The sequence below is a fragment of the Anolis carolinensis genome, chromosome 1 (genome assembly GCF_035594765.1).
Source record: "Anolis carolinensis isolate JA03-04 chromosome 1, rAnoCar3.1.pri, whole genome shotgun sequence".
In the NCBI taxonomy this organism is placed as follows: domain Eukaryota; kingdom Metazoa; phylum Chordata; class Lepidosauria; order Squamata; family Dactyloidae; genus Anolis; species Anolis carolinensis.
The window spans coordinates 149,542,092-149,560,146 of NC_085841.1; the positions used below are offsets into that span (position 1 = coordinate 149,542,092).

Consider the following 18,055-nt stretch of genomic DNA (forward strand, 5'->3'; position numbering starts at 1 on the left):
GAGGGAAGAAAAAGTCTTTGGTATGTTATTTGAGCAGAGATTTTCTAAGATTCTATTGACCCAACAGCCTGAGGAAATAATGATTTAGTACGGGAAAACATTACCTATTTTTCAGTTCCTTAATCTTTTGACAAAGATGTTCATGGTCTTTTCCCAATCGTTTTAAATCAGCTTGAGCTCGATTATGTGCTACCTGGAAAAAAGAAAAGTAGATTTGTGTTAAAAATCGTCAAGCGTGATCTTAATGTGAACACTGACACAAACGTAGTAAAAATATTTATCTTAAATGTAGGATTTTTTTACTACACTTCCATGCCAGGTCAAGGTTAAACAATATTGAAAAAGAACCAAACATCAGAAAGGCTTTGCACAATGTTGTTGTTTTGTATCTTCAAGTCACCTCCAATTTATGGTGACCCTAATGTGAACCCTATCACAAGATTTTCTTGGCAGAATGAACCTTGATGGTAAGTGCAATTTTGCATTCAGAAAGGATTTTGCCTTTGTTTTCATGTAAGTCCAAGTAAGTGTGACCTGCCCAAGGTCACCAAGTAGCTTTCCATGGCAGAGCAGAAATTTGAATCCTCATCTCCCAATGTCCTATTCCAATGCTCAATATCATTTAACCTCTCACTGTACAAAAGGATCCAAAGATCTTGGGAGTCCTCGTGGACAACAAGTTAAACATGAGCTACAATGTCATGCAGCTAAAAAAGCCAATGGGATTTTGGCCTGCATCAATAGGAGTATAGTGTCTGGATCCAGGGAAGTCGTACTACCCCTCTATTCCGCCTTGGTCAGACCACACCTAGAATTCTGTGTCCAGTTCTGGGCACTGCAATTGAAGGGAGATGCTGACAAGCTGGAATGTGTCCAGAGGAGGGCAACTAAAGTGATCAAGGGTCTGGAAAACAAGCCCTACGAGGAGTGGCTGAAAGAGTTGGGCATGTTTAGCCTGCAGAAGAGAAGGTCCTACATTATTCAATTTCCGTAAGGAACTGAAGACCTGGTGGTGTCGGCAGATTTTTCAGTAATTACATTGGACTACCGCCGATTTCTGAGCCTGAATATATTGCACAAGATTTCCCTAGCCTAAAATGATACATTTTAATATATTGGGTTTATGGTTCCCGTCCCCTTGATCTGGTCATGTAAGTGTGTTTTATTGTTATAATTGTATTATTTCACTTTGTTTAATAATGTGTATTATGTTGTTATGTAATGTTTGTGTTGCTTTTATGACTGTAAACCGCCCTGAGTCCCATCCGGGAGATAGGGCGGTATATAAATAAAGTATTATTATTATTATTATTATTATGGCTGAGAGGAGACATGATAGACATGATAAATATGTGAGGGGAAGTCATAGGGACATGGGAGCAATCTTGTTTTCTGCTGCCCTGAAGACTAGGACGTGGAACAATGACTTCAACCTACAGGAAAGGAGATTCCCCTGAGGAAGAACTTCTTCACTGTGAGAGCTGTTTGGCAGTGGAACTCTCTGCCGTGGAGTGTGGTGGACTCCCCTTCTTTGGAGGCTTTTAAGCAGAGGCTGGATGGCCATCTGTTGGGGGGTGCTTTTAATGCGATTTCCTGCTTCTTGACAGAGGGTTGGACTGGAAGTCCATGAGGTCTCTTCCAACTCTATGATTCTATAAGAGCATTAGACATAGATGCACAAGGCATTTGAGAATGAACTTTTCAGACACAAACCTCGGCATCATTGTATGCTTTTCTTTTTGCCTGCACATCTGTTTTTGAAATTCTACATGAAGGCTGCAGATTTTGTGCTTCTTCAGTTAACTTCTCAAGTTTCTCTTGTATTGTTCTATGGTTTTCTTCTGCTACATTAACCTTATCCTGAAAAATAAACAAGCAAATATCATGTCAGAAAACTCACTCAGCGTCTAGATCTAGGGAAGTCATGCTCCCCCTCTACTCTGCCTTGGTCAAGCCACACCTGGAATACTGTGTCCAATTCTGGGCACCGCAGTTGAAGGGAGATGTTGACAAGCTGGAAAGCGTCCAGAGGAGGGCAACTAAAATGATCAAGGGTCTGGAGAACAAGCCCTATCAGGAGCGGCTTAAAGAACTGGGCACGTTTAGCCTGCAGAATCTAAACCTGACATAAAGCTGCCTAGGATAACAAGCTCTCTTTAAGTATGAAAGGAAATGGTGGTCCCTTTGACAAGCAAGCAATATGAAGCTTGTCTGGTAAAAACAAAAGTCTGCTTCTCCTCCCCTTATCTGGTGGAGGGAGAGTTATGTTGCTACATTTCAGATTTTGACAAATGTAATGTTGGACAAAATTTGTCTCATCTACCATGACCAGTTCACAAGCAAATGATCATTTCAATTGGGTTTAATTAAAAATCGAATGGAAATCTAATGATCCCCTGGCCAAATGTTTCTAGTTTAATAATATGCATTCTGAACTCCCTTCTGCAGAATGACAAACTTATTCTCATTCATTAGGTTTTGTGTAAAGTAACTCAAAACTGAGAATATATCCAAGTATTTATTAGGTTCTTTACTCCTTCACAGCCAAATTACTTATTTTCCTTATGCAAGATATCTGCATTTTGTTAGACTACCTCACTGAAATGCAGTTTAATAGTTGTGCAATCAATTTCAGGTATTTCTTCTTGAGGATTTTAAGAATATGACCTCAAGATTTAACTTTGTAGAAATAAAATATAAGTACTGGTTATTCAATAGACTAGAGTGAATTTGGAGGGGAGAGGGAATTATCTTTTTAAAAGATTAAACATATAGTTTCACTTCTTAAAAATGGAGAACTGATTAAATTTAAGTCAATCTTTACAAAAATGAAAAGGACGTACCTTCCATTCATTCACTTTCTCAACAAACTTCTTAGTTCTGGCTTCCTTTGAGTCTATGTCATCTTTTATTGTTTTCACTTCTTTTTCAGTGTCTCTTACCTTAAATATAATAGCAAAATGATCATATTGTGAATAGTATTAAAATTAAACAACACTGAATTTTACTAAGTAGCAGACTGGAATAAGGTGATTACCATTGCCCAAGCTATTTGGTTCTGTAACTGCTTTAAATCATTTTGCATTTCACTCAAAGCAGCAATACTTTTATAGCGTGCTTCTTTCTCTGAAACCTGCATCGCAAGCCCTTCAAGAAACTAAAAAGAAAAGCATGTAGATGAATAAAAATGGCAACAAGAGGGATATAATGATACTTTTTTCCACAAGTGCAATAGTGGCAGAATTATTTAGGAAAACAAGATGACATAAGGAACTAGAAATACTTCAACAACAAAAAATTAAAATATTAAATAAATATTCATAAGATTTTTCTTCCATAGATTATAGCTTAACAAGGGATCTCCTCATCCTCTCCTTCAATCTCCTGTTTTTCTCAAAATTCCCATGACAAAATCTTTTAAACACTTTTCTAATATCACAGCCACAAGAAACCATGGTTTAAGTAATAACAAACCATCCCAATAACTGAATGTACAGGGAATGAAAGAAATGGAAAATGAGGAAGGAGCATGCACACACATGGTATATTTCCAACACAACCATTCATCATTTAACTGCATAAGAGCTACATGGAACTCAATACAGAACCTGGCTCAATTTTTTTAAAAAATCTATATTAATACCACAGCCCAACAAAACAAAAAATATTGGTGCTTTAGTTTTTTGTCCTGTTCCTGGGGTTATTTGAGATGTTGATTCAAAAAATAGCACTGGATAGACAGCATCAGCTCTGGGATTTTTTTTAGGTATAACAATAATCATCATCTTTATTTCTAGAACACCCTCTCTCCCAGAAGGGACTTAGGGCAGTTTACACACAGAAAAAAGGCAAACATTCAAAGCCCAAAATACAAACATACCAAAAATCAAAGTAATAATACACAATGATAACAGTTAACTTGTAGCAAAAGAATTAAAACAGTATAAAATAATCCAATATGGTAACACTAATAGACATGATATAAGGACAGGTTGCTCACCTGTAACCATGTTTCTTCGAGTGTACTCTGTGAATTCACACTAATGGAGAAGCTGCGCCTGCGCAGGTTCCAACGGAAACTCTTCCAAGCTGAAGTTCAAATTTTGGCGGTAACCACGCCCCCCTTCCCAAGGGGCATATAAGGCAGCCCCAGGCGCGCGCTCCCCAGTTCCTACGCCGCCAAGGCAACGAGAAAGGGAGAGGTTTGCCAGAGGGGAAGGAAGGGCGGGTTTGTGTGAATTCACAGAGTACACTCGAAGAAACATGGTTACAGGTGAGCAACCTGTCCTTTTTCTTCGTGTACTCTGTGAATGCACACTAATGGAGACTGACACGCTAAGGTCCCGGATGGTGGGACAAGGCAAAACTCAACAACTTAGTAAATGTCCAAACACATATTTATTAGGACATAATGAGACAACAGTCTCAAGAGACCAGTGCAATCAATTGTCCGAAAGGACCAGTGCAATGCAAACATGAGCATAGTAGAAGAGGAAAACATAACATAGAAAATTTTCCAATAAACATGGTAGAAAAAAGAAAACCATTCAATTGCATAGTGCATATAACGCTCTCCCAGGGGGGAGAGGGACAAACACATCATATCCGCCTGGATAAATAAGGCGGTATCAGGTAATAGAGCGACTGCTCAACACAATCAGGGAAAAACACATCCCTAGAGGTAGGTATGGGGAAAAAATGACCGGCCGAAAACTTGAAGGAGAGGTATAGAGAGTCACCTGCGGGTGAATATAAGGAGAAAAAACGTTCGAGAGTCAGGAGAGGCAAGATGAGAGTACTGATCTTGCAAAGGCCGAGTCCTTTAAGGCTTTATTGTCCAGTCTGTAGTGAGAAACAAACGTAAGAGGGTTTGACCAGATAGCCGCTTTACATATGGAGTCAAGCGGAATACCCCGAAGAAAGGCGGTCGAAGCCGAGAGGCCCCTAGTCGACCTCGGGCGGATGGATGGAGGAGGAGGTCGCTTGGCTAGTTCGTAGGCCAACTCAATGGCCTGAGCAATCCAGTGGGACAGTCTTTGGGAAGAAATGGGATTCCCCAACTTGTCCTGGGCATAAGCGACAAAGAGTCTTTGTGTCTTACGGATGTCTTTGGTACGGTCCCTGTAGAAGAGAAGTGCCCTTCGAACATCAAGAAGGTGCAGTTTTTGTTCTAGAGGAGAGGAGGGGTTAGAGAAGAAAGCTGGTAGGACAATGTCTTGATTGAGGTGGAAAGCTGACACCACCTTAGGAAGAAAGGTAATGTCCGGGCGAAGAACAGCGCGGTCATGGTGAAAGCGTAGATAAGGCTCGTCGACCCTGAGAGCAGCAAGCTCGGATGGCCGTCGTGCCGACGTGATCGCCACTAGAAAGGCCAACTTCCAGGAGAGCAGACGGAGATCGGTCGAGGCAAGCGGTTCGAAGGGAGCCGAAGTGAGTTGAGAAAGTACAAGTTCGAGATTCCAACCCGGCGTAGGTGGTAGCGACGGCGGGCAGATGTTATTGTAGCCTCGGAGAAAGGTTTTGATCAAGTGATGAGAAAAGAGAGATGGCTGACCGTGGCGTTGAAACGACCAGGAAAGAGCTGCGAGATAGGCTTTAATAGAGGCGAGAGAGAGTTTCTTCTCGACGAGAGTCATCAGGAAGTCGAGGACCACCGATACCGAGGTCGGAAAGGTGTCGACGCCACGGGATCGAAGAAAAGCGTGAAAGCGAGAGAGTTTATATGAATAAGCCTTGGTAGTAGACGGCTTATGGGCTGCCCGAAGGACGTCTTGCAGGCTCTGCGGAAGGGAGGCTAGGTAAGAATCCTCCATGCAGTGAGATGAAGGGAAGGGAGGTCCGGGTGAAGAATTTTGCCGTCCTCCCTTGAGAGAAGGTGCGGCGAGGGAGGCAGAGGGCGAAACGTTCCTCTGGAGAGACGAAGAAGGGCCGGATACCACGGTTGGCGGGGCCAGGCCGGAGCTATGAGAATCGCTGTGACCGAGATCGAGAGAAGTCTTTCGAGGACTTTCGGTATGAGAGGAATCGGTGGAAAAAGATAAAGCATCTCCGCTGACCAGTCCAGCAGAAAGGCATCTCCCAGACAGCCGGGGAAGGAGTTCGGGGGAAGTCTCGCCCCGTAGCGGGGTAGCTGAGCGTTGTGGGGAGACGCGAAGAGATCCAGAGTAGGGCGTCCCCAGTGGAGGAACAGACCGTCGAGGATCTCGGGATCGAGCTTCCACTCGTGGGAGGAAGATGTCATCCTGCTGAGGGCATCTGCTAGGTCGTTTTGGGCGCCCGGCAGGTGGATTGCCGAGACCTGTACATCGTGGGCTATGCACCAAACCCAGAGACGGGAGGAGAGGAGCATCAGTTTCCTCGAACCCGTACCGCCCTGTTTGTTGATGTAGAATACTGCTACGAGGTTGTCCGATTGAATGAGAATGGACTTGTGACGGATGAGGCGGGAGAATGCTTTCAGGGCTTTGAGAATGGCGAGAAGCTCGAGAAAGTTTATGTGGTTGGCCCTCTCTGATGGGGACCAAAGATCTTGAACCGTTAGACCGTTCATGTGGGCTCCCCAAGCGTAAGTGGAGGAGTCCGTGGTTATGGTTAGCGACGGCGGGGCTGGATGAAATGGGAGGCCCCTGCACACGTTTTGGTGAGACGTCCACCAGGAGAGGGACCGGCGGACGAACATCGGTATCGACAGGTATCTGGAGTTGTGGTGGTAGGACGGCTTGAAAGTGTCTATAAACCACCTTTGTAGGACCCGAAGGCGCAGCCTGGCAAACGGGGTCGTGAGGACCGTGGAGGCCATGTGGCCCAGAAGGACTTGGATGGCACGGGCTTTGACTCTCCGGGCAGATCGACAAAGGGCGATGTGGTGGCGGAGAGCTAGGAATCTGTCGAACGGAAGTGAAACAGTCTCTGTGACGGAGTCGAAGAGGGCCCCGATGAACCGGATTCGGGTCGACGGGGAGAGATTTGACTTCTCGGAGTTGAGTTGGAGGCCGAGAGATTTTAGAAGACGCAGCGTGAAGGAGACGTGGTTTTCGAGAAGAACCGGATCTGGCCCGACGAGAAGCCAATCGTCCAGATAAGGAAAGACCGTGATGCCATGTAGCCTTAGGTGGGCCGCTACGGTGGCGACGACCTTGGTAAAGACCCTCGGGGCCGTAACGAGCCCGAAGGGTAAAACGGTAAATTGGTAGGTTTGGTTGAGCACTTTGAAACAGAGGAAGCGTCTGTGCGCCTCCCGTATCGCCACGTGGAAGTAGGCGTCTCGTAAGTCTATGGAGGCAAAGTAGTCTCCCCGCTGCAGCATCGGGAGGATAGAGGCAATAGAGACCATCCTGAATTTGGAAGGGCGAATGAATATATTGAGGGCCCTTAAGTCCAGAATGGGGCGTAGCCCGCCTCCTCTCTTCGGGACTGTAAAGTATCTGGAGAAAAAACTTAAAGGGTCCAGTTCGGGAGGGGAGGGACGGATGGCGCCCTTGGCTAGTAACGCCTCGACTTCGGCCAGTATCTCTGGGGAAGGAGTTGAGTGGAGAATGCGACCTGTAGGTGGAAGGTCCGCGAACTCTAAGGCGTAGCCGTCTTGGACAATGCGAAGAACCCATGCATCTGAAGTAATAGAGTCCCAGTGATTGTAGAAGGGGGCTAGGCGGTCTGCAAAGGCGCCGGAGGGTCGAGGCAGCGTGGGCTCTGCATCGGTAGCGGGCGAGGAGTCTTGGCAGGGGTTGGCGTCAGGTACGCCGGTTAGCCTGCGGAGGAGCGGGGGTGGTTCGACCGCGTTGCTTTTGCGGATGAGGTCCCCGACGAGGTTGGTGATGGGTTTGATTATTCGAGCCCGATGGCCGCCTGAAAGAGTGGTGTCTGAAAGATTGCGGCGGGAAGCGGCGGGAGCGGTGCGGGAACCAGCGGGTGCGCTGAGGTTGCGGTTGGTCGCCACATTTAGACGCAAGAATTTTAAAGTCATGATTAGACTTGAGTTTGTCATCGGTACCGGAGTTAAATAGTCCGAGCGCGTCAAAGGGAAGGTCTTCAATGACCTGTCTGGAAGATGAGGAGAGGCCCGAAGACCTGAGCCAGGCGTGGCGGCGGATGGATATCGCGTGGGCAATCATCTTGCCCGCAGTATCACCTGTATGCTTCGCCATTTGTATTTGGTGGTGAGCAAGCGAGTCTGCTTCCTGTTGGAGGGTAGTGAGGACGGAGCGGTCTTCGTCCGACATCTTAGCGAAGAAGGGCTGTGCCTTCTCCCAGATAATCTGCTGGTAGGCACCCATGCAGGCTCCATAGTTCGCCATGCGGCAAAGCAAAAGGGCTCCGGAGTAAAGTTTTCGACCCACGGCGTCGAAGCGCTTCCCCTCTCTGTCGGCCGGAGTGTTCGACTGACGACCTGAGGATTGAGAGGCCTTAACGACCAGGGAGTTGGGGTCGGGGTGGTGTTTGAGCCATTCCAAGGTATCATCGTCGGTACGGTACCAAGTCTCGATCCTCTTCGAGGTCGGAGGAATGGAGGAAGGGGTTTTCCAGGAGGCCTGGATAACGTCCAAGAGATAAGGCAGAAAAGGGAGTAGCGTGGCCGGCGGAGCTTGGGCCTGTACCCTTTTGAAAACTGGATCAGACACTGCTTTGGAAGTCTGCTTGATCTCCAAACCCAGGGCGTCGGCCATTCTGACCATTTGATCAGAGAAAGCACGAATATTGTCAGTAGGAGAAGGCGGGTCCGCCTCATACGCGTCGTGGGGAGGAGAGAGGTCGAGACCGAGAGAGACCACCGAGGCCGAGAGGACAGAGTCTGGGCGGTCAACATCAACATCTTCCTCCTCAGCCCCTTGGGGGGACTGAGGGGGAGAAGAAAGCACAGTCTCGGGAGGAGGCATGGCCTCACGGGAAGAGAGGGTCGGGAGCCGAGGATCCTTGGAGGCTGAGGCCTGAGCTGCTCGAGCCAGGCGAGCCGTTTGTCTGCCACGCTCCGGTGTCGAGGTGGGAGGGAAAAGCTGTTGGCGCGACGAGTGAGGCGGCGCAAGGGGCTCCGGCAGCGGCACCCTGACCACCGTTTGGGTAGAGTGGTGGGGTGAGTCCTGCAGCTCCCCGTCAGACAGGGGGTGCAATGGAGATTGAGAAACATCTCTAGGCCTCTGTGCTGGTACAATTGGAGAGGATCTTCTCGAGGAGGTTGCCGAGGAAGATGGCTGGCCTCTCCTTGAGGAGGCCGAGGAAGAGGAGCGCTGAGTCAGCCGTTTCTTTGTCGGCGGTTGTTTGGATGCAACCCTCAAGGACTTGCCAGGTGTGGGAGGAACCACAGCTGAGTCAGATTGCGCTCGACGAGACTCCTCGTGAGCCCTCTTAAAGGCTATCTTGATAGCAGAGGAGGACGGAGGGGAGCCGATACGAGAACGGATCGAGGTCACCGAAGCCAAAGAGCTCGACGTCGAGGAAGGCCCCACCTTTCCGGAGCGGGTCGATACGGTAGCCGTCGTCACCGTACACGGTGGCTTGACCGGCTTAGCGGCCCTGGAGGTTTTGGACGCTCTGGACGAGACCGAGGAGGCTTTAGCTGACGGAGGCTTAGCTGGCGGCACCGACATGGCTCTTAAAGCTGAAGACGACGACGCACCCGACGTCGACGGGGCCGGTTCTGGCGCGAGAGATTTCTCGTAAAGTGCCGCTCTAAGCCTAGCGGCTCTGTTCTTTCTGGCCTGAGCTGTGAGAGCTAGGCAGAAACGGCAGGTACTGACCACATGAGCCTCGCCAAGACAGAAGAGGCACTTGGCGTGGCCGTCCGAGTCAGGAATCTTAGCAGCACACTGCGTGCAACGCTTGAAGCGAGTAGTAGACATACGAAGAGTCCGAAGTGAACCTTGCGGCGGAAAAAAAGGAACTGGGGAGCGCGCGCCTGGGGCTGCCTTATATGCCCCTTGGGAAGGGGGGCGTGGTTACCGCCAAAATTTGAACTTCAGCTTGGAAGAGTTTCCGTTGGAACCTGCGCAGGCGCAGCTTCTCCATTAGTGTGCATTCACAGAGTACACGAAGAAAAACCATATCTAATAAACTAGAGCTGATGCTGTCTATCCAATGCTATTTTCTGAATGGTTTTCTATGAGTGAGCAGACGACAACTGCATGTTCTGTGATTCAAAAACTAGAGCTAATAAGGGGAAACTGGTGCAATTTTTGGAATCAGCAGGTCAAATATACCCAAAAACATTTTGAGGTATCAAAATGTGTGTTGGCCACTGTTAACTGAATGTTAACCTTTTAGTGCACAATTGCTACAAACTAAAAACTGGAAGTGCTTCATACCTCTTCTCCTTGTTCAATCTGATCACTTGTTCTTGATTTGGTTGCCATTATGTATGTATAATCTTCTTCCATCTGCTCCAGTTGAGTTGCTTTCATAAAGAACTATGACAAGAAACATCAACTCTGTATTTTAGACCTTCTTTCAAAATTACAGGAACAATTCAATTTCTTCTACATAAGGGTAGATCATATCTTCTACACTACAATACAGTAATTTTGATTTACCTTGTATTTATCACCTTCATTTTTGGATTGCAAAAATTGTTTGCTCATTTCCTGGGTAAGTACAGACACAGGATTATCCACCTGCAAAAACAATAACCTTTTTTAAAAAGCAGCCAAAATAAATTATCTCAATTGAGATATAACAAGCCATGAGTAGTGTAACTTACAATGCCTGGAAAGTTTGCTAGTGTACACTGTTCATCTGCTCTCACCTGATTCTTCTGGCCATCAGCAGTAGCTAAACAAACTATACCACAAACATTTTTCCAATTGAGCCTCAAGGACTGGATTATGATGAAACACATTCGCTTAACAACATACTAAAAGTTGAGATTGAGAAATTAGATTTACCATGTAGGATCATTCTGGGATGGTAGGAGGAACAATTCACCACTGCTCCTCCTGTCATCCAAAGAATAAAATAATATTAAATTAACAATGAAATGAATACAATTTGAAAGATGCTTTAAAACAAAACAAAAAAACTGGAATGAACTATTCTTCATCTGATGCCGAAAGGACAGCTAGGAAGCCTCCCTAGCCTTCCTAGAAAAGGAATTCCAGAGTCTGGGAACAGCCTGGGAGAATGCCCTCTCCCACATTCCCATCAAACATTCCTGTTTAGATAGTGAGATCAAGTGCCTCATTAAATATCTTAGAGCTCAGGCAGACAAATATGGCAAGATACCTATGGCTCATTTGTTTACAGCTATGTGTGAACTAAAAATCTTGATGATCTTTCCTTTAGACAAGCAGAGACCCCTATTTGCATGGAACAGTACACAAACCACAGGAAAAAATGTCTAGCTGTGGCCACTTACAAGAGGTGGCCATTCTGAGAATGAGAAATTTTTCCCAACGCACACAGCAGACATGTCTCAAACCAAATAGCCTCTAATCAAATATATTCAAACTATGGGTTAAACACAAGTTTGTAAAATTGTAACATCTCTCCATGCTGCTATATGTTCTTGTTATTATTGAGTGCCTTCAAATAACTGATGACTTATAATTACTCTAATTCAAACCTACCACAAAGTTTCCTTGACATAATTTGTTCAGGGGGGTTTGCCTTGCCCTCCTCTGAGGTTGAAACAGTGTGTCATGCCCAAGCATAAGCCTTTTAAGGAACATTCACAACTAGTTTGTGAAGCAGCATTCAGAAGTTTGCTAGGGTCAGTAGTGGCAGTTATCACTTGTTTGAATTCAAATGCAAAGTCCATGTTCACAGGACTGTAGAGAATCCCACCCCTTTACAAGCAAGTAATGAAAATAATTTTTTGGAGATTAAAATGGAAATACAATTTAAGGATGGAAAGATCAGAAGGTCTCCACTGTCATAAGTTGTACTTTCATGAATTTGACGATTTGCTGTTGCCTGTCCTGCTGCTCTACACCATTTTTAATAAAGACTGCAAGCCTTGCAAGACTGAGGGAGACAGCTCGCTCACTGCTTAGTGCCCACCAGGAAGTGAGAAAGGCAATGAAAATTGGGCAGGTAGATAAAGGGAATGCCCCTTACTTCCTTTTCATGCCTGAACGCTTGTGGCCCCCCTCCCTCTGGGCACCAAGAAAGACAAGAGAGCAATTGGGCAGGTAGAGAAAAGAGACACCTAGTTCCACCCCTCCTTTACCAGAGTGAAGCAGATACATGTACCTGCTCACTGTTCCTGAAATTTTAAGTTTTTTCACTTAATAGTTGACCTTTGTTTGTACTATTTTTTATTTTTTTAAAACTATTTCTTTTAACATTAATTTTTTCAAGAAAACAAACATACAAACAACAACGTATATAGAAAAATAAATTAAAACAGTATCTCTCAACAGAATCAAAATAACAAAAATGTTTATTTTTTTAATACATAAAATTAGACTATAACAAACAGAATTCAGTCTAAAACAATAATCCTAACCACAGTTTTAGACAACCACACACTACTAAAAAAACAAACCTATTTCTACATAGAGAGCATAGGATGTTACACTATTGTTAAGTTACCTGAATATTAAAATGATCCAGGACTGCAGTAAGTTCCTCTTTCTTTGCAGAAATGATGGCACCTAAACATATGAAAAAATAAATAAGAGTCATCATTTTAATGACTAAATTGTTCAAGTTAAAGCATATCCTTAACATACAGTGTACCCCCATGAAGAAAAAGGTGTTTGAATGTCTACAAGTGACCTATTGCCAAATATAGCCTTTTCTTTTATAAGATTTTACTGAAGAATTCAAATATATAAAATAACAACAATACAAAAGAAAAAAAGAGAAAAGAGTACAAGAGATAGATACAAATGGGGGGGGGGGGAGAGAGACAGAGAGACAAAGATAAATAAAAGATTTCCAATAAGCAGTTATTTAAAGCAAAACAAATTATTACATCTACCAATATTCATACAATAAATTATCTCTTTTCACATGATACCATTATTGGTACCTGAAACAGAAGCCATCTTGTTTCAATCCACAGTAGTGCTGTTACCAAGGAGATGGAGCTGGCTAGCTCACAGAGGGAGAAGTGGGCGGAGCCAAAAAAAGGAAAAAGGGGGAGTTAAAAAAAAAGAAGCCAGGGAGTGCATGGCGGGAGGTTTTTCAGTCAAGAAGGGCTGAGGAGACAGGCTTGGCAAAAAAAATCTTTAGTCAAGGCAGACTAAAGGGAGCCTAGTCAAGATCTCTAGTTGGAAAGGACTAGTGATCAGAAACTTGATCGGTAGTAGATCAAATTAAAGGCTTTTATTGTAGTTGGGACATTGTTCACTAAGGAGCTCAGCTGAGGTTAGAGTTCACTACAATTTACATCATCAGTAGGAGAGTGAGAGTGGAATTACACCAGAGACTACTGATATGGTGGTTATAAGAGTTATTAAACCACTTGTTTATCTAAAGTTCCATAAGTAAATCAATCAACCTGCAACCATAAGCTTTGTACGCAATAAACTTGTTGTCCTTTGCTAACAACTGACTCATTACATCTCATCTGCGTCTGTGGAGCCAAATTTCATCGGTGATAATTCAAAAGCCTCATGTTGGTGGCAGTTACCTTAATAAATCACCTAATTGGGGAAGAGTAATAGTCACAGTTACCTCAGAAAGGGAACAACAACACAGAAATCCCTAACTACAGAGACAGAGGCCGGGATCTTGAAATAAAGATCACCCCCTGTAATCCTTACCCTTATATAAAGGTGATATATATATAATCTAGAGATTAAAAGATTCAAAAATCCCCTCAGCAGTGGAAACAGCATTTACAATGTGCTTTGACGCCATTACAATTGGCTTGAGTCTTCCCAACTGGCTTTAGCATCAGTGTAATTGGTGGCAGAGTCAGGATTGAGTCTTCGTAATTAGATTAAACCATCCCAATTGAAGTAACGTCAGCGCAATTGGTGGCAGCCGCGAGATTCCGTGTAACACCTAAGTTTAGTGCCTTAAGATCGCTTAGTGAAGAAAATCGTGAGGTAAAATTTGACAGAAATGGCCACTAGACAACAGAAAAAAAGTTGCTGAAGAAGCAGGTGCATATCAGGAAGAGAGTTCAGATTCTGAACAAACATCGGTGTCAGAAATGACTCTTAAATATAGACTAGAGATGAGAAAGTTAGAAATGGAAGAAAGAGAAAGAGAAAGACAATTTCAGGTTGAAGAAAAAGAAAGAGAACTGAGGAAGATGGAAAAAGAGAGAGATGGAACTAAGAAGAATGGAGATAGAGTTAGAAAGACAGAGGTTAACACTATCTCAACCACATATCAATACCCAGGAAGGGAACTCTAGAGCTGAGGCATCAGACATGATTCTGAAGAGATTCCCTAGGTATAATAAGGACGATGATGTGGAAAAGTTTTTAATTTCATTTGAAAGGTGCTGTAAGGATTTCGAAGTTAGTGAGGAGAAGTGGATGATTTATTTGAGACCTCAAATTAGCGGGAAACTTTTAGAGATATATGGTGACATGTCTGAGGAGACCCATAGAGATTATAAATTATTCAAGCAACAGGTGCAACAAAAACTCCAACTAACACCTGAATTTTATAGGTTAAAATTCAGAACACTGAAGAGAGAAAGAAATCAGTTTTGCTCAGGTAGCATCGAAGCAAGCACAGTATTTTGACAGTTGGGTGCGAACTTCTGAGGTAGAGAACTATCAACAATTAAGGGAGTTAATGAAATTAGAACAATTATTTCAGTTGGTACCCTCAGAGTACCGTTGGCTAGTGCAGGATCGGAGACCAGCGACAGCAGGGGAAGCAGCTGTCATGGTAGATCAATTGATCACTCTGAAAGAAGGATTTAGGAAAGATGATGGGCCAAGTGATAAAAAGCGCATTATGCTGCCATATTATCATTTCCTAGCACGAACACAGCAGGGGAGAGGGCCTGCAGGAGAAAACACCACCTGGAGGAGGCAGGAGGTAACAAGCCAAATCAAACCTGAAGAGAAGATGAGGTGTTTTCATTGTGGGAAGTTGGGACACTTAAAATATCAGTGTAGCCTTTTGAAAAAGGACAAGACCTCCTTCTTTGTAAATAAAGTAGCTGTGGAAACCAAGGCAGAATTGGATACTAAGTCTAAAAGCAGCCCTGAAGCAGTGCCCAAAGAGAAACAATGTTTGTTCATTTTGTCGAATAGACCATCTGAAGACAATTTAGAACATATTTCTGTTGACAGCAAGAATATCCAGGGATAGAGGGATACTGGATCGGATGTTTGCATCATACATCCAGAAGCAGTACCTCAGAAGTATCAACATCCTACTTCAGTAATTAATTTAAAAGGCTTAGGTCCTGCTATACCAACCAAGGTGGTTTCATTGCCAATCGCGTACAGTGGTTGGAAAGGAATTTGGGACTTTGCCATCAGTCCAGATATACCTTATAAGTGTTTAATTGGTAACGACCTGGCTAAGGAAATTAAGAACTGGCGGAAGTTATGTGAGGAAGATAAAGATAACATCGAAGGCCCTACTCAGGAAGCAATATCCTTGACCATTCAACAGGATGTGGGAGAGAGTCCAAAATCCAGTTCTATGATTACTGAGATTGTTAGTAAGACAGAGGGAGTTAGAGAAATTCTGCAAGAACAGAGGGAAGATGAAACCTTAAAACCCTTGTTTACGCAGGCTGAGAATACACCAGAGTCAACAGAAGAACAACCCTCTAGATTCATTACTAAGGATGGTGTACTATATAGAGAGAGTAAAAGTCTAAAGTCAGCAGGAGAGTCGGAGGTGCATACCCAAATTGTAGTGCCAGAGAAATTCAGAGAACTCATGAGGGTGGCACATGATAGCCCTCAGGGAGGCCATTTGGGTATCAGAAAAACAACTAAAAGAATTACAAAGAACTTTTATTGGCCTGGCATGTTCCAGAAAATAAAAGAATTTTGCCGGTCATGTGACACCTGCCAAAGACTGAGTACCGGGAGGGATAAGATCAAAGCTCCTCTAATCCCTATGCCCGTAATTGGAGAGCCATTTTACAGAGTGGGAATCGACATAGTTGGTCCTCTTTGTAAACCAAGCAAACGGGGTTATAAGTACGTCCTAACTATGATCGATTATGCTACAAGGTACCCGGAAGCAGTAGCACTCACCAACATCGAGACCTCAACCATAGCTAATGCCTTGTTATCCATATGGGGAAGAACTGGATATCCTAGAGAACTGATATCTGACTTAGGGACCCAGTTCACATCGAAGCTCATGAAGAAACTACTTGAGTTATGCGGCATCAGGCATCTTACATCGACGGCCTACCACCCACAAACAAATGGGTTGGTTGAAAATCCAAAGAAGACTCTAATTAGAATGATGAAGTCTTATAGCCAGCAGAGACCGCATGACTGGGACATTAAGCTTCAACAGCTATTATTTGCATACAGATCAGTCCCCCAGGATAGTACAGGCTAAAGTCCTTTCGAACTGTTATATGGAAGAAAGGCTCGAGGACCGTTGGATTTAGTTAAAGAATACTGGGAGGCAAGCCCAGCAGCAGAGCCGGTTCCAGTGGCTGATTATGTACGAGATCTACAGTCAACAATGCAGTTGGCCAAGGACATCACGCAGGAGCATCTGACCGCAGCACAACAACGGCAGAAGGACTATTACGACGCAACATCTAAGCCGAGAAACTTCGACATCGGAGATGAGGTCCTGTTTTTGCCACCTAACAGAACCAACAAACTTCAAATGGACTGGTCGGGACCCTGGAGAGTCACCAAGAAGCACAACCAAGTGAACTATGACATCTATGATGAACAATTAAATGTCGAAAGGAGAGTCCATGTAAATATGTTGAAGCCTTATGTTGGGAGATCGGCTAGTGTGCATATAGTAGTTTCGGAAGATGAGTCCGGTCCCTTTTCTTTTTGGGAGGGTGATCGAGAGCTATATAGAAATTTGGATCAAGTAGATATAAGTAAGGAGTTAACCCAATCTCAACGGAAGGAGATTGTGGGAGTTCTAAATAAATATAGTAGAATGTTTTCCAATTTGCCGGGAAGGGTCCAAGGGGTACAGCATCAGATCAATACCAATGATGCAGCTCCTATAGCTTCCCCTCCATACAGAGTGACTGGGAAGGTCAACGAATGTATCGAGAGGGAGGTGAAAGAGATGTTGGACCTGGGCATTATTGTGCCATCGGATAGCCCCTGGGCTTCACCTATCATGCTGGTTCAGAAACCAGATAAAACTATTAGGTTTTGTATAGATTATCAACTTCTGAACAAGGTGACCCAAACTGATACATATCCAATGCCACGATTGGATGACCTATTGGAAAGGATCGGGAAAGCTCAGTTTATCAGCAGTATAGATCTTACTAAGGGATTCTGGCACGTGCCCATGGCACCGCAAGACCAGCATAAGACAGCATTTCGTACGCAAGGTGGGCTTTACGAATTTGCAGTGTTACCTTTTGGATTAAAAAAACAGTCCTGCAACATTTCAAAGATTGGTTGACAAGGTCCTTAGTGGCCTAGGAAACTTTTGTGTGGCCTACATGGATGATATAGGAATTTTTAGCAATTCGTGGGAGGATCACCTAAAGCATTTGGATATAGTATTGGGCAGATTAAAGGAAGCTGGCTTAACCATCAAAGCTTCCAAATGTAAATTGGGAAACAACACCACAAAATATTTAGGGCATTTAGTAGGAGGAGGTTGTATTCGACCAGACCCTACTAAAGTGAAACCTATTCATCAGTGGCCAGTGCCCAAAACGAAAAAACAGGTTAGATCATTCCTCGGATTGGCTGGGTATTATCGAAAATTTATTCCCTCCTTTAGCAATCTGGCAGCCCCTTTATCGGACCTGACCAAAAAGAAGAACCCTAATCAAATAATTTGGACCCCAAATTGTCAAACATCCATGGATCAGTTGAAACAGGCCATCACATCAGATTCCGTCCTAAAAGCCCCAGATTTCGATGATCCTTTCATTTTGACTTGCGACGCGTCTGACACTGGTTTAGGAGCTGTCCTAAGTCAAATTGATAAGGAAGGTGAGGACAGACCTATTTTATTTTAA

General features: G+C 44.3%; 1 protein-coding gene across 4 annotated transcripts in view; it reads right to left on the reverse strand.

The window, feature by feature from the left end:
• smc6 (structural maintenance of chromosomes 6) overlaps window positions 1-18,055 on the reverse strand; it is a 72,799-nt gene that overhangs the window by 32,847 nt on the left and 21,897 nt on the right. For all 4 annotated transcript variants that reach the window (XM_016996470.2, XM_008117278.3, XM_003215413.4 and 1 more), the window contains 7 exons: window positions 12,520-12,581; window positions 10,521-10,601; window positions 10,296-10,397; window positions 3,038-3,157; window positions 2,844-2,942; window positions 1,714-1,860; window positions 105-193 (listed from right to left, as the gene is read on the reverse strand). In XM_016996470.2, coding sequence (XP_016851959.2) covers window positions 105-193; window positions 1,714-1,860; window positions 2,844-2,942; window positions 3,038-3,157; window positions 10,296-10,397; window positions 10,521-10,601; window positions 12,520-12,581 — 700 coding nt within the window. The remainder of the gene's footprint in view (window positions 1-104; window positions 194-1,713; window positions 1,861-2,843; window positions 2,943-3,037; window positions 3,158-10,295; window positions 10,398-10,520; window positions 10,602-12,519; window positions 12,582-18,055) is intronic.